General features: G+C 42.4%; 1 protein-coding gene across 1 annotated transcript in view; it reads left to right on the top strand.

Annotated features, from left to right (window-relative positions):
* Positions 1-6856, top strand: part of hs3st4 (heparan sulfate (glucosamine) 3-O-sulfotransferase 4) — a 75607-nt gene extending 68751 nt beyond the window's left edge. Inside the window, exon 2 of the mRNA XM_072368686.1 lies at positions 4921-6856. Within this exon, the coding sequence (XP_072224787.1) occupies positions 4921-5575 (655 nt within the window). The 3' untranslated portion in view covers positions 5576-6856. The remainder of the gene's footprint in view (positions 1-4920) is intronic.
* The last annotated feature ends 9279 nt before the right edge of the window (positions 6857-16135 follow it).

Raw genomic sequence — 16135 nt, 5'->3', positions numbered from 1 at the left:
TTCTATATGTCTGTCTTTCCAGCCATCTGTTAGGGCTGCCGCATCAGAGCCATTGACTCAAAGAATCTGAACAAAGTGATAAAGAAGGCTGGCTCTGTCCTGAGAACTACTCTGAAGCAACCGCAACACTAAAATTTCCCATTAAGGATTATTAAAGAAAATGTTTTTTTGTTTTTTTTCTTTCTTTCTGAAATGCATATACATGACAAAGTGGTCCCGGTCAGATGTGATAATCATAATAGCAGCAAAATTTTTCTGCATCTGTCTCACAACTGCTCAAATGTTGTAATGTGCTGATATCTTGACATGTCTTTAAATAAATAAAGACTTTTATTCATATTTTGTCACTGTACAAAGAATGTTTTAGACCTAACCATAATTGTTTCCCAAACCCAGCCGGGAAGAGAAAGAAAATGCTCCAGTAAAGAAATGTTGTGTTATTGATGCAACATCTGTTGGTCTCAATCTCACATCACACAAAGGCCTGTAGTTGAAAGCTTAGCACTTAGCTGCAGCTTTCCCCTTCCCCCACTCTCCTTGTGAGGATTTGGTGATTTCTATATCAAAAACCTAAGATGTCAGCTCTGTTGTGGAAAGACTCATATGAGTCTTATTTCCCTTCTGCCACTTGTGAGGATGGCACTTTACATGACAGCATTAGGAGTTGTATTGTATGAACAAATTACGTGATGATTAATGATTAATGATTGTTTCAGATTGAGGACTTTTTTTTTACTGGTATTTAGTTTGAAATGTCTCATGGATTTCAGCAAAATGTAGCTAAACAAAGAGATAGTGGACAAATTATAACTGAGGAACCATAGCAAAAAAATAGAAACAAAATTGACAGTGGGAGTAATATTATGGACAGGATAAAAGGACAAGAACTGAATATGATGGCTTTTGTAATTTTATTAAAGAAGTAAATTCGTCAGATGGATTAAAAAATGTTTCAGCTTAATTCCCCTCGTGACTGGCTCTTTAAATGTCACCTTTTCGCATTTTTCTCTAGATGACATGCAACAGAATGCTTGTAATGCTCCCAGTTTTTCCTACATACAACATATTACATAAGGATTTCCAGTGCACAGCTTCAAGGCATTACCACCAATAGGACGCTTTCACTACGCTGAGTTGGTGGGGTCAGTTTTAAGTTGAGAAAAACAAAAACAAACCAACTCTCTGCTGTAACTTTATCTTTCTCTGATTGGTCAGGACGGCTGTATACTGTGTATTTGTTTTCCTCCTGAAAGTTGCACCTTCACCGTGACAAAACAATGCCTCCCACTCTAAAACAGACCTGCTAGGACCCCTTGCTTTGGCCTGTGGGCTTGTTGTTTTGCCTGCCAAACACATACACATCCACTTGTTGAGAGCTGAGCACAGAATGACTCATTTCCTTCCTTTGTTTTTTTTTCTCCACTTTGCAGGAAACTTGCATCTTTCTCTTTTGTGCATCTGTAATCACAAATATGTCACTCAGGGTGAAATAATTGGGTTATTCATTGCAAACTGACCACATTATCTTTCACTTCACATTTCCAGAATGACTGGTGTTGATAAATAGGCGTTTCCCGTCTAGATTGATATATACAATCTTGCACAGAGTATTACAATAAAAGAATTGTCATTCGTTAAACCTCCATTGTTTGCCTGTAGTCAAAGCGAAAGCATGGATTTACTGACAAGAGGGCTTTATGAAAAATATATTTTTTTTCCTGAACATGATAAAACTCTGACACCTACATGACAAAAGGATTATTCTCTTTTACAGAGTCAATACTGATATATATGTATATCAGCATTGTATGTTGTAGGCATAATTCAAAGGATCCCTAACCGCATTAGAGGAGCTGTCTCCAAGTTATGCTCTTGAAGGACTTAGAAGCGCGTTATGAGTGTTCGCTTTAAGGATAATTGATTGTATTTGACATGACATGGAGGAAGTTTAGGGACTGATACTCTGCAGCTGAGATGTGATCAATTCAAATGAGAGACTGTGGCAGCTTTCATTCCTCTGCCAGAGTTTATTTGCAACAAATAAGCTTTTCTGAAGAAACTCAACTTCTCCAGAAAGAGCTCAGACCTGTTAGTATCTGAGAATGTAAATTAGTGTGATCCCTCACCTCATCGTGCCTCAAAATAATCCCCAAGCACCCATTTGACAGAAAGTAATGAAACATTGAGCTAAATGCTTGGGCATATTCCAAAGCACTTTTGCGTGGGTTTTTTTAAGCATGAAGAGTGGTGATTATCTATGAAGATAGCTTTCCGTCTTAATAACCACCTAACTGTAATGTGTTGGTGTATACTACACATTCTGAATGATGAATCAGGCCTTAGAGATGACTGGGCATCCTCCAGATCTGAATTTCACATGACGTGAATGTGAAATGGATTTCCTGCCTAAGTTACTGTACACAACATGCAGACTTGGATGATTGCTTTATTACATTTAAAGTTTAAATAGGTTTTGTTCATCATTGGAGACGCTCACATTTTGCACGAGCTATTATTAGTCATTCCATACTTTTTCAACTTCCATACTTGCGATATTTAAAAATTTAAACTAGGCAGCCATACTGAATGATATATGCTTCCCCTGGTACAGATCCTTTATGATTATATCATGTATAAAGCAACTTTACTGGGTCTTCACACTTAATAAAGCTTTGGACGTGCGTTAAAATGCAAGAAAATTAATGTCATGTGTTATGTTCTCAATGTGAGTCGGTAAACAACAGATGGTCAGGAAGGCCTCTTTAGCACTATGGATTTTATCTAACTACCCACCTGAATGACCTGTGTAGAGCTGCAGCAGCTGATGGGAGAGGGGAGCAGAGGGGAGAAAAAGCGAGAGTTAACTGTTTACTTCAGTTCCACTAGACTGCAAGGCCAGAGGAGACATTTACCATGCATGGAGAAATTAGCTTGTTTATCAGCATTTTGATTTGGTTCCCGCCTTGTCTTCCCACTGACATTTTAGACGTACATGATCCATGACTGATTCCCCAATCAAAAGCACAATAACAAAGTACTTGCTTGTGCCATTTTCATTGTTGTATAATTACATTTTTGATGATTAGCACAAAGCATGATTAGGACAATGACTTGTTATGTGCATGCCTTCAAAAAAGTAACCTTGAACATTGTATATCTGTCCTGTCAATTGGATATGCTCCAAAGATTACCAGTGAGATACTGCATTGTCCATACAGTAGAATATTGGTTGCTTCAAGGTGATTTGCAGCAGTTTATTGGAGGGTTTTTTTTCTTCTTTTTTTTTTCAGTTGATGTTGCACCCTCAGACCTTCCACTGTACTTTGGACTTAAGTGGTAGGCAGAGCCGAAGTCCTTGAAAGGTTACAAAAATCTTTAGCTATTCATTAGTGTAAAGGTGAAGTGCGGAAAGTGAGGGAATATAATGAAAACTAATACTCTTCCTCGTCACCAAGCTATCTGTAGATATGTTTGATATCCCATTACAGGCCCAGAAGTAACCACAGTTCTATACTGCCAAGAGACAAACATAATCCAGAGGGAAATTACCCATCAGGAAGGCAATACTGTTACTGAGATGCAATTACCAGGCCACTTGTGAGACTTTCAGCCCAGTGTCCATGGATGCATGTGTGTTAGGGTGGTCGATATGTGCATAACAGCTTTTATGTTTAGCAGAGTAAATTGGATTCTTTGTTGGAGAACAGTTCATTTAGAATATGTCCAAGATGCAAATGATTGATGTGGCTATATTGTTACAACTGTAGGCTTGTGGTGCAGGACAGCCTAATGGAGTAACATACTACAGGGACAGGGAGAAAGTGTTTATTTGAGTATAACAGGGAAGTTCTTTCCCTACCTTTGTGAATCTCTTACCAAGTCTTGAATTATTGGGATTTTAGCTGGCTGTTTATACATAAATTTTCAAGCAAACATTACCTAATTGGGTGGGAAAAAACAGTGTATGTGGTAGGGTTCTGCATCGTTTTGCATTATATTCCAGAGCCCCTGTGTTCTTTTTTGTTAGTAGTTAAATAATCCGCATGTCTCACAGTGGATTTAATGTACCAATTTAGCAGTGAATCACATAGCCTACAAACAAAGAAAACAGTACGGATCGGAATGAACACGAGTGTAAACATTTGATAAGGATTTGCTAGAGGCAATTGCTATGGTTTATTATTGATACAAAAATATAAACCGCAGAAACAAGTCTTGCCTTGGTGCATGTGAAGCACTTGCCTCGGCACTACTGTATGACTTATTCTCACACAGGCTAATCAGGTTTAAAGTAACAGTCATGGCAATGGTTTCCCATTACCCCCTCAGAAAAGTATCTCAAATCGAGGACATTTCTTCCATACTACAAATCATCTTCTTGAATCTAATAATTAATCATAGCTGCCTTCAATGAGCAGCCTGCAACCTTAAATGTAGCACAAATTGGAAAAGAAAAAGAGCCACATGCACCCATTGCAGGGGAAGTGCATGTGGATAAGAAATAAAACTGCCTGTACAGAGTTTGAGCCTTGCATGCATAATAAATGTATGACAAAACAATACCCCAGGCACCCCAGTATTAATGATATGCAGTGAACTCATTATTAAAGTTCCAAAACAGCTCCTGGAGTAACACAGATGGAGTCAATTAAGCAATGAGCATACTTGCTTGCCTGCCGTTTCATCTTCTTTCTTTTATCTCTTGCATATTACTCCATGGATGTAATTAGCTGTATGTTTCTCCTCACAACATAATGTCCAGTGATAATAACAGTTATTTTCACTTGTAATTTCAAATAATACTCTGCTTAATAAATGTACCAACTTTGCTTGTACTGTGTCCTTGAGTATTTCAATTGCACTACAGAGGTGTAATACCGTCCTAAGATGCTTTTTTCTCTGTATTGTTTCTGTTCCCAGAGACCTGATGCCTTCAACACTGGAGGGGCAGATCACCATGGAGAAGACACCCAGCTACTTTGTGACTAACCATGCCCCGAAGCGCATCCACTCCATGGCCAGGGACATCAAGCTTATTATTGTGGTGCGTAATCCTGTCACAAGAGCCATTTCAGACTATACACAGACTTTGTCCAAGAAACCAGAAATCCCCACTTTTGAGGTTCTGGCTTTTAAGAACAGGACGCTGGGTCTAATAGATGCCTCCTGGAGTGCATTGCGTATAGGAATATATGCACTTCATCTGGAGAGCTGGATGCAGTATTTCCCTCTCTCCCAAATGCACTTTGTCAGCGGGGAGAGGCTCATTGTGGATCCTGCGGGAGAGATGGCCAAAGTGCAGGACTTTCTGGGACTGAAGCGGATCGTCACAGACAAACACTTTTACTTTAATAAAACTAAAGGATTTCCATGTCTGAAGAAGCCAGAGGACAGCAGTACTCCAAGATGCCTCGGCAAGTCTAAAGGGAGAACTCACCCTAAAATTGACCCAGACGTGATTCGCAGGCTGCACAAGTTCTACAAACCCTTTAACATGATGTTCTACCAAATGACAGGCCAGAACTTTGAATGGGAGCTCGAGGAGGACAGTGAATCTCGCAGCTCTCAGGACTAGCATGGCACCGCTCAGCCACACCACCAGCCTTCTCACTAAAACGTCTATTGTCCCCCTTCATCTTAAGAGAGTGCTTGAGCACGCCAATCAATCATGGCTGTCCTTGCAGTGTCTGTATCCCTTAGCAAGAGTTTACTGACATGCTTTTTCTTGGCAATGGCAAATCATTATTGTGTATACTAAACATAAAATATATTTATATTTGTGTAAATGAGCTGATTTATTCTTTTTGTGTTTTAAGCAAAGAACTGATGAAAATCATGTCGACTTTGGCGATGCATGTGATGAGTTAAGTGTCCTTACCTCATGAGCCCTAAGGGTAAACTCTGCTTGTTTCTTCTTCCTTTACTTTTCCGCAGTTTGTTGCCCTCACACCCACTCACCAGCATTCAGAACAAAAAGATATTCTATTTCAAAGGCTGAGGCCATGAAGTGCTCTGTATGATTTCTTTCAACACAGTCCTGCAGCTATAGAAGACAGAGAAAGGAGAACATATATAGTATTATAATCATTTGACATGTGCTCATCTTTTTAGTTGTCCATGTTCTGAGTGGAGACAATCCTTTTAAGTTTACCAAAGTGTTAATTTACTCTGTGTCACTGTTCTGGTTGCTCTGCACTCATTAATTGCACACATATCCAATAAGGGAGCTGATGTACATTGGCCATCATTCAATAATTGGATTGTTTCACAGCACAGTTGAACATTAACATACTGATGACCATGCACTCTGATGTGGTGCAGAATCAGTGGCTTTAGTATAATTTTGCAAATGAGTCCATCTACTCCATGTGCATCAACCAATTCTGCATATGGACAAAGATGATTTCCGGAACACGCCCCAAATATATGTTAACTATGACAGTGCTGTTTGCCTCACGATCCTCCCTTTCACAGCAACACATGTCAATGAGGGTAAAAAAAACACTGCAAGACCAAGCAGAAGTTTGCTCCCAAACATCTGCTGCAACCCTGTTTTCTGTCATTAGAGATTAATGGTGTGTTAAATAAACTGCTGCCGCGAGAACAAAGTCAATGTCAGAGACAATTTTCTGTCAAGGTAAAGCCACATACATGCCCAGGTAAATTACTAAGATGTTACTGTATGAGCTTAACTTAAGCAAGAGTGCAGAAGTTTATCAGCAAACGTGACAAACAAATGTGAAACTGACCCATGACGATCATATTTTCTTTCTTATTCTTTTCTTTATTTTTCATAACCCTCTGTGTCTGTTGTCTCTGGACTTTTCATCAATTGAGACAATCAATACAGTCAATGAGTCAATAAATACAGTCTGCAACACATCGCTGGTTGCCACAGCTATGATGCATTGCTCTGTTAATCCTTCCTGTTCTCTTGCCATGGATGGCTGGATTGGTGCACTCTCTGCAGACCTCACTGTCACCCCGGGGAGGCCGACACCAGCAGCTACTTACACAGAGCAATTGATTCAATCAAAGTAAGCACTACGCTGCCCTTTGTAGCGCCAAGCCTTAACACTTACCTCGGAGTCGTACCATCCTAGAGTCACAACTTCCACTTTAAGGCTTTTCTGTGCAGCGATCCCATGGCATTTTCTTGACAATCTATCTGCAATTTCACTTCCCTCCCCCATGCTTCTTATTCTCACTGACCAGTCAAACATACCAGCCTCTGAGCCTCTGTTGGGCAATGGTTTTACAAAGAAGCTGCTCACTAATTCAGTTGCAAGTAAGACATGTTAATCAAACATGTATGAAAGTTTTTTTTTCATATTTGATTTAATGTAAATTTTCTCTAAGCTTTAGAACATGCAAAGTCCAACCTCTAAAACAGACAGTCCCTCCCACGCTGTATAAAGATGCTCAAAGAAATCTACAAAAGGCTCCTGTAGTGTTATCAGGGCAAGTGAGGACTCCGTTTTCCACTTATGAATATGCACTTCTGCAATCATTTGCATTTTCAGGATCACTTGCTTAAGGGAATTTTTATCTAAAGTGAAAACTCAAATTCAACCTCTAATTAACCAAAAAACATTCACACTCAAAGCTTTTTCTGCTGTACCTTTTGCTTTTTTAGTTACAGGCGTAGTGCCGTCATACATTCTTTGAGGCCTACGATGCATGAAAGACAAGTTAAGCTGCCCTTCATGTGTTCCTCCCAGTGGGGGAACATGCTGTGATATGTGGCTAAAAAATTTTTCCAGAGTCACATAAGAAAGTGTGTTGACAAATCACCTACTCACTTAACTATCACCGCTTCAGTGGCATCCTTTCACAAATTTAGAACTAGTTCATATTTTTCAGTCTCTACTGGAAATTTGAGCTTGGTGTTGAGAAAAGTTCTGTGGACATATCTATTAATTGTACCAGTATGTGTTGAAGAGTGTTAGGCTTTTCTAGAACATGAGCCAGAATAATATCCCACACAATAAAAGGCCACAAAAAATTAGCTCAGGCTGAACAAAACCAATGTGAATAGCTTGGTAGGAGAAACATAAATGGAGATGTAAAGTCCCCATTAATACCAGCTAATTAGTTTTTCACTTAATTTAAGTGAATGATTACCAGATGTGTAAAGAGGCACAGTGACGTCAAATTTTTCCATTTTCCACTCCCCTCTGAAGTTTTCCTTTTTCATCTGTTACATTGTTCTATTTAATGTCCACTGGCACACCAACACATTAAAAAAAGTCTAAATTGAGTATTTTGTTTTGGGGTAAACGCTTTGAATTCTAATATGAATGTGCACATTTGTTAATTTCAGGTTTTTCACCTGTTGAATAATTCCAAAACCCTAACAAAATTAAATAAGCAGAAACTGAAATACAACTGTACACGCTACCACAGTCATCTCTCACATTTGAAATTAAATCATTTATCCACACAACAATTGCCTATGCATGGAAATTTTCCAAGGGTTGGCCGTGTGGGCATTCATTGAATTAAGTTGCTACCCATGCACCAGAGATCAATCCCTCCCTCTTTATTTTACTTTTTCAATATCTAAATCTTCAGGTGAATGTAGGAGAGTTGCCAAGGACAATCTTTGCTTTAACTGAGCACGCTAACATTCAAATATGTCATGTCTCTTCAACAAGAATCTATATTTCCATCTTAAATGTTTTCAAGGAGTGACCTGCTCCACGGATTAGGACTGATTTACCATGTTGTTGAAACCAATGCTGACAAGAGGACTGAAGTTGCTGTAACAGTCATTAGAAAGTCCTTTAAATCAAAGCTAAAATAATTTTATAAACAACCTTCTATCTCACACGGTGCCAATATCCAGGAGTTCCTGCTATTTCAACACACCACAGTGAGTACCAGAAGTAATCATTTTCAACTAAGGCTTCTGACAGAGTCAGGAACTTCCACTTCTGCCACCTCAGGAGAGGTAAGGTGTCCTCCCATTAATCTTGACTCAGTTCTCTCTTTTGTGCTGTGATGGGTGATTTTCTACTTTTGCTGTCTGACTAGATTCTTTTAGATTACTTTTCCTCACTGTTTTTCAGAGATTTAAAAGATTTAAATCAACTTGTGTTTCTACAAAAGTGTAGATGTGGTTTTAGAAATCTAAAAAAACTTTTAGTAATATAGATGATATGTTTGAAAATAACTAAAACTATTTATTTCTTTCATTTTGCAAAAATACAAATTGACTGGCATTTCAGTTTGAAAGACAGGAAAATCCAGCATACTACAGCAAATATTTTCTATTATTTTTAACCTTGTGTTGGTAATTACTGATTCAGCTTTCTGTGTGTTGTTAATTAATGACATTATGTGTGTTCAGTGGCGGAATTGTGGGGTGTTTAAAGGTTTGCTTTAGCAAAGATGACTTCAAAGCAAAAATGCCATTCAGCATCAATGCCCACAGTTATCATCTAATAACCAATTAAACAGTAATCAGTGAGAGATAAACATGTTGATAATGTAAACCAATAAATTAGGCATACATAATTAATGTATGTTTAATGAAATTGGCAGAAAATCACATCGGCTCCCCAAACTGTTCTATGATAATATGCAGTAATCCAATTGCAACTGAATGACATTAACCCAGTGGTTTCCCCGGATATGTTGTCCTTTCAGTAATTCCCAAGATAACAGCAACAGCTCACACTCCCTTGCTCATTATAACACACACATATAAAAAAAAAACACAAAAAAAAACATGTATATAGTTACTCTTTATTTCCCTTTGTAGTTTACACTTTGCTGCATATTCTCAGACGCATTGTTTTGGGGTTTTTTGCTATGACAACTTATCAGAGAGAATTGCTGTACCTTGACAAACTTTCTTTCCTTTTTTTCCCCTTAGTCTTGTATAAAAGTTAGTCTATTGTGTACTTTGATCTTTCTAAGAGTTGAACTGCAAACAAAATGCAACTAGACTGAACAAATGCAAGGACAGTGTCAATCTTGTGAGATAAATGAGCCCCTTCTATTGCTAATGGTATATAATGATAATTCTGGTCCCTCAGGGCCAATGTCCCGCTGGTGTTTGATCCTCCCTGACAGTAAACAAACCACGCCTGGTCTGTTTCTACTTATCACCAAGTGTGACACATTAACTATCGAGAAGGATCAGTAACCTGAAGACATAAGCCCTCTGGCGGAAGATCTCATGCTGTGTTTGGATTGGCTAACTATTCACCTATTCACTCACCAACTATAAAGTGATCTTTATGCAGTGGCCTCCCTGGGAGATAAGGGTAGTCAGCTGCTTTCGCATTTCTGAAAATTTAAAGAACCAATACTTAGTGCACCTAGAATTGTACATTATCCACTATCACCATTGATCTTAGAGCTATAATGGCTCCATTGTAGCTAATGCAAATATATAAAAATGAGCTAAATTCCAAGGTATCCTAAAATGATGATTGCATAGACTGAATCACTTAAGATTCCCATACGGTTTATGTACATTGCATACATAATATCTTAAATCTTGAGTTGTGAACATTAGCTTGAGCCCGCACTAGCATGCTCCTTCAGCTCCATAGCTGCTGATCCAAGATGTTGTCTTGGATATGCACGATGGACCGTGTTGACCAAAAGTAGTACACAGTTTGTACACTATTTTTTTATGTACCTGGTGATTAATTTGTAGAACACTATATAATGAATGAAAATTGTTCGTTCAAGATTTTGAACAGCACTACAAAATGGCTGACATACTGCATTATAGAATAAATAGTGAACTTGTACATTTAAAACACCTGGGTGTAGGCTTCAGGTCGTTGGCACAATAGTTCTTTTGAGATGGTCCTCTATCACCCTGAACGTAGGTCCTGATCAATTCAACAGAAGTGGAATTACGAGCAACAATGTCTGCTTAAGAAACTACCGTGTGTCACTTTTGAGTAGCAAAAACCGAAAGTAAAGCTTAACCATTTAATGTCCACACTAAGAAAAAAAGCAAAGGAGAAAAAGTTTCTTTACATCGTTTTTGTGTTCTTGGGGCAATATTTATCAGTTCATTTCCTTCTTTTCACAAATGCTTTTAGCATTGAGCATCAACCATTCAAAAAGTAATGGCATGAAATACATTTTTATTTTCATTACATACCTAACCTGAGTACGAGAGATGGTTTAGAGATGGTTTACTTGCACCAATTTTTGATAAGATACATCATCACTAAAGAATCTTCTATACTAAATGGTCAAGCAGAACATTAAATAACTAAGGTTTAGCCTTCCATAAATCTCTGTTTCTAATGAAACAGACCAATTTGGACCTCGGTGGTATCCCTTTCAAAGATGGCACATCATTTAGTGGAGGAAAAGCTACTCTTCTTGCTCTGAGAGATGTGTTTATATATGCACAACATCTCAAGCTCATGGACAGAATATATATATATATATATATATACACATATATATATATATATATATATACACATATGCGCACACAAAGCAGATAATCTGCACATTCTGGTAAGAACAACAACACACTGTAATAGCCTCTTATAGCTAATGGCTGTTTTCAACTGTACTGAGGTTTGAAATATCATGAACTGGAATGTTAAACAAGGAAAGGTCGATATATTTTTCAAACCTGGCTCCTTTTCTTCTTGTAAAAATTTGTTGCTTAAGGAGAAGCCATGTCCTGAAATCTGTACATGATAGTGTAAATGTGAGTGATAATAAAAGAGAGCCCTGCAGGGAAAAGTGAGTTGGGAATGTCATACAAAAAGCTTTGGTACTTTTTTTAAAGATGATAAAAGAACAAAACAACAACAACACATAAACAACAAACATCCATCCATCCATCCATCCATCATCTGCCGCTTATCCGGGAGTCGGGTCGCGGGGGCAGCAGCTTGAGCAGAGAAACCCAGACGTCTCTGTCCCCGGCCACTTCCTCCAGCTCTTCCGGGGGGACCCCGAGGCGTTCCCAGGCCAGCCGAGAGACATAGTCTCTCCAGCGTGTCCTGGGTCTTCCCCGGGGTCTCCTCCCAGTGGGACGTGCCCGGAACACCTCCCCGGGGAGGCGCCCAGGGGGCATCCTAACCAGATGCCCGAGCCACCTCATCTGACTCCTCTCAATGCGGAGGAGCAGCGGTTCTACTCCGAGCCCCTCCCGGATGACTGAGCTTCTCACCCTATCTCTAAGGGAGAGCCCAGACACCCTGCGGAGGAAACCCATTTCGGCCGCTTGTATTCGCGATCTTGTTCTTTCGGTCACTACCCACAACTCGTGACCATAGGTGAGGATGGGAACGTAGATTGACCAGTAAGTAGAGAGCTTCGCCTTCTGGCTCAGCTCCCTCTTCACAACGACGGGTCGGTGCAGAGCCCGCAACACTGCAGACGCCGCACCGATCCGCCCGTCAATCTCCCGCTCCATTCGTCCCTCACTCGTGAACAAGACCCCGAGATACTTGAACTCCTCCACTTGGGGAAGGATCTCATTCCCGACCCGGAGAGAGCATTCCACCCTTTTCCGGCTGAGAACCATAGTCTCGGATTTGGAGGTGCTGATTCTCATCCCAGCCGCTTCACACTCGGCTGCGAATCGCTCCAGTGAGAGCTGAAGGTCACGGCCTGACGACGCTAACAGAACCACATCATCTGCAAAAAGCAGAGACCCGATTCTGAGGTCGCCAAATCGGACACCCTCAACGCCCTGGCTGCGCCTAGAAATTCTGTCCATAAAAGTTAGGAACAGAATCGGTGACAAAGGGCAGCCCTGACGGAGTCCAACTCTCACCGGAAACGTATCCGACTTACTGCCGGCAATGCGGACCAAACTCTGGCACCGGTCATACAGAGACCGAACGGACCCTATCAAGGGGTCCGGCACTCCATATTCCCGGAGCACCCCCCACAGGACTCCACGAGGGACACGGTCGAAAGCTTTCTCCAAGTCCACAAAACACATGTAGACTGGTTGGGCGAACTCCCATGCACCCTCCAGGATCCTGCCGAGGGTATAGAGCTGGTCCACTGTTCCACGGCCAGGACGAAAGCCACACTGCATCTCCTGAATCCGAGGCTCGATTATCCGACGGATCCTCCTCTCCAATACCCCCGAATAGACCTTACCAGGGAGGCTGAGGAGTGTGATACCCCTATAGTTGGAACACACCCTCCGGTCCCCCTTTTTAAAGAGGGGGACCACCACCCCAATCTGCCAGTCCAGAGGCACTGTCCCCGATGTCCACGCGATGCTGCAGAGGCGTGTCAGCCAAGACAGCCCTACAACATCCAGAGCCTTGAGAAACTCAGGACGGACCTCATCCACCCCCGGGGCCTTGCCACCGAGGAGCTTTTTGACCACCTCGGCAACCTCAGCCCCAGAAATGGGAGGCCCCGTCTCCGAGCTCTCCGACTCTGCCTCTTCCGAGCACGTGTTGGTAGGATTGAGGAGTTCCTCGAAGTACTCCCCCCACCGACTCACAACATCTCTAGTTGAGGTCAGCAAAGCCCCGTCCCCACTGTAAACAGTGTTGACTGTGAGCCGCTTCCCCCCCCTGAGTCGCCGGATGGTGGACCAGAATCTCTTCGAGGCCGTCCGGAAATCGTTCTCCATGGTCTCACCGAACTCCTCCCAGGCCCGAGTTTTTGCCTCAGCAACCGCCGAAGCCGCAGCCCGTCTGGCCCGTCGGTACCTATCAGCTGCTTCCAGGGTCCCACTGGCCAAAAAGGCCCGATAGGACTCCTTCTTCAGCTTGACGGCTTCCCTCACCACTGGTGTCCACCAGCAGGTTCGAGGGTTGCCGCCACGACAGGCACCGACCACCTTACGGCCACAACTCCGATCAGCTGCCTCGGCAATGGAGTCACGGAACATGGCCCATTCGGACTCAATGTCCCCCACCTCCCCCGGGATATGGTTGAAGCTCTGCCGGAGGTGGGAGTTAAAGCTCCTTCTGACGGGGGATTCTGACAAACGCTCCCAGCAGACCCTCACAATACGTTTGGGCCTGCCAGGTCTGATCGGCATCCTCCCCCACCAGCGGAGCCAACTCACCACCAGGTGGTGATCAGTTGACAGCTCCGCCCCTCTCTTCACCCGAGTGTCCAGGACATACGGCCGCAAGTCCGATGATACAACCACAAAGTCGATCATCGAACTGCGGCCAAGGGTGTCCTGGTGCCAAGTGCACATATGGACACCCTTATGTCTGAACATGGTGTTCGTTATGGACAGTCCATGACCAGCACAGAAGTCCAACAACATAACACCACTCTGGTTCAGATCGGGGGGGCCGTTCCTCCCAATCACACCCCTCCAGGTCTCACTGTCATTGCCCACGTGAGCATTGAAGTCCCCCAGCAGAACGAGGGAGTCTCCGGTAGGAGCATTCTCCAGTGCCTCCCCCAGAGACTCCAAAAAGGGTGGGTACTCTGAACTGCTGTTTGGCGCATAGGCACAAACAACAGTCAGGACTCGTCCCCCCACCCGAAGGCGGAGGGAGGCTACCCTCTCGTTCACTGGGGTAAACCCCAATGTACTGGCACACAGCCGGGGGGCAATAAGTATGCCCACACCTGCTCTGCGCCTCTCACCACGGGCAACTCCAGAGTGGAAGAGAGTCCAACCCCTCTCAAGAGGACTGGTTCCAGAGCCCAAGCCGTGCGTCGAGGTGAGTCCGACTATATCTAGCCGGAACCGCTCAGCCTCGCGCACCAGCTCCGGCTCCTTCCCCAACAGAGAGGTGACATTCCACGTCCCAAGAGCTAGCTTCAGTAGCCGAGGATCAGACCGCCAAGGCCTCTGCCTTCGGCTGCTACCCAGCTCACATCGCACCCGACCCCCTTGGCCCCTCCCACGGGTGGTGAGCCCGTCGGAAGGGGGACCCACGTCATCATTTCGGGCTATGCCCGACCGAGCCCCATGGGCACAGACCCGGCCACCAGGCGCCCGCTGCCGGGCCCCACCCCCGGGCCTGGCTCCGGGGGGAGGCCCCGGTGTCCCATATCCGGGCAAGGGATCACGAGGTCCAAATTTTTTATTCATCATAAGGAGTCTTTTGAGCTGTTCTTTGTCTGGTCCCTCATCTAGGATCTGTTTGCCTTGGGTGACCCTACAAGGGGCTTAAAGCCCCGGGCAACATAGCTCCCAGACTCATTGGGGCACGCAAACTCCCCCACCACGATAAGGTGACAGCTCAGGGGGGAGCAACAACAAAACAAGCAATCATTATTATTGTGACAGCAAAATCCTGTTCACCTTGACTTGGACGAGCACTGATATAAGTATTTATGTACACTTTCAACACCGTGTGACCGTGAGACTATTTAACCAGGATGACCACTGTCAACCAAATACGAAGAGAAATCCAGCAATAAAGCTTTTCCTGAGGAAAGCAAACTCTTTTCAGAGCAGAAACATCAGCTGATAATAGAGTGGAGGTAAATGTGATTTTAATTCAGCTAACTGTAGTAGTTGGTTGTGTTTTGTCAGTCAGTGCTGGATACCGAACATTTTTGTCTGCATTAATAATTTACACCTTATGTATGGAAAAATAGGATTTAGGTTTAGGAAAAAAAACAAAAAAACTAAAAACTATTCTAAACTAAAACTATAAAACTGAAAAAAAAATTGCCTTTGAATGCCCATTTTAATCCGTAAAAAACGTTTTTCATGTAGTCATTCATGTCTTGATTTTCATCCTGATTTTGATAAGCTCTCGACAGTCACTATGAGAAACCAACTTGTTGTGTTAAATGGAGCCCAAATGCAGCTTTCAGGGGGTTCACATTAAGGGACATATGATCAGTGACAGGAATGCTGATTCCTACCTGAACTCGTCAACTGTTAACCTCATGATAAACAGTGTCCCGCTGGCAGCTCGGTCATCACAAATGTCTCTAAAATAAATTCCTTTGATCAGCATAAAGATTTGATGAAGAGTGGGGAAAAAAGCTGATGTGGAATGAAATTCAGGCAATTCTAAAACTACTTACGGTAAAGGTTTTCTAATCATACAGCAGTTTATTGCACGATCATCCAAAGAATATATAGAGCATTATTGAATACAGAAGCTAAAAAGTAAAGCAAGGCAAACAGTTTACAAGAACAAATTGGAACATCCTAAAATAGATAACTTGCCTCACTGAACAT

The sequence above is a fragment of the Leuresthes tenuis genome, unplaced genomic scaffold, assembly GCF_036924035.1.
Source record: "Leuresthes tenuis unplaced genomic scaffold, fLeuTen1.0.hap1 SCAF_17, whole genome shotgun sequence".
NCBI classification, from domain to species: domain Eukaryota; kingdom Metazoa; phylum Chordata; class Actinopteri; order Atheriniformes; family Atherinopsidae; genus Leuresthes; species Leuresthes tenuis.
Note: the sequence above shows the minus strand (reverse complement) of the source record. Positions and strands in the feature narration are given on the sequence as shown.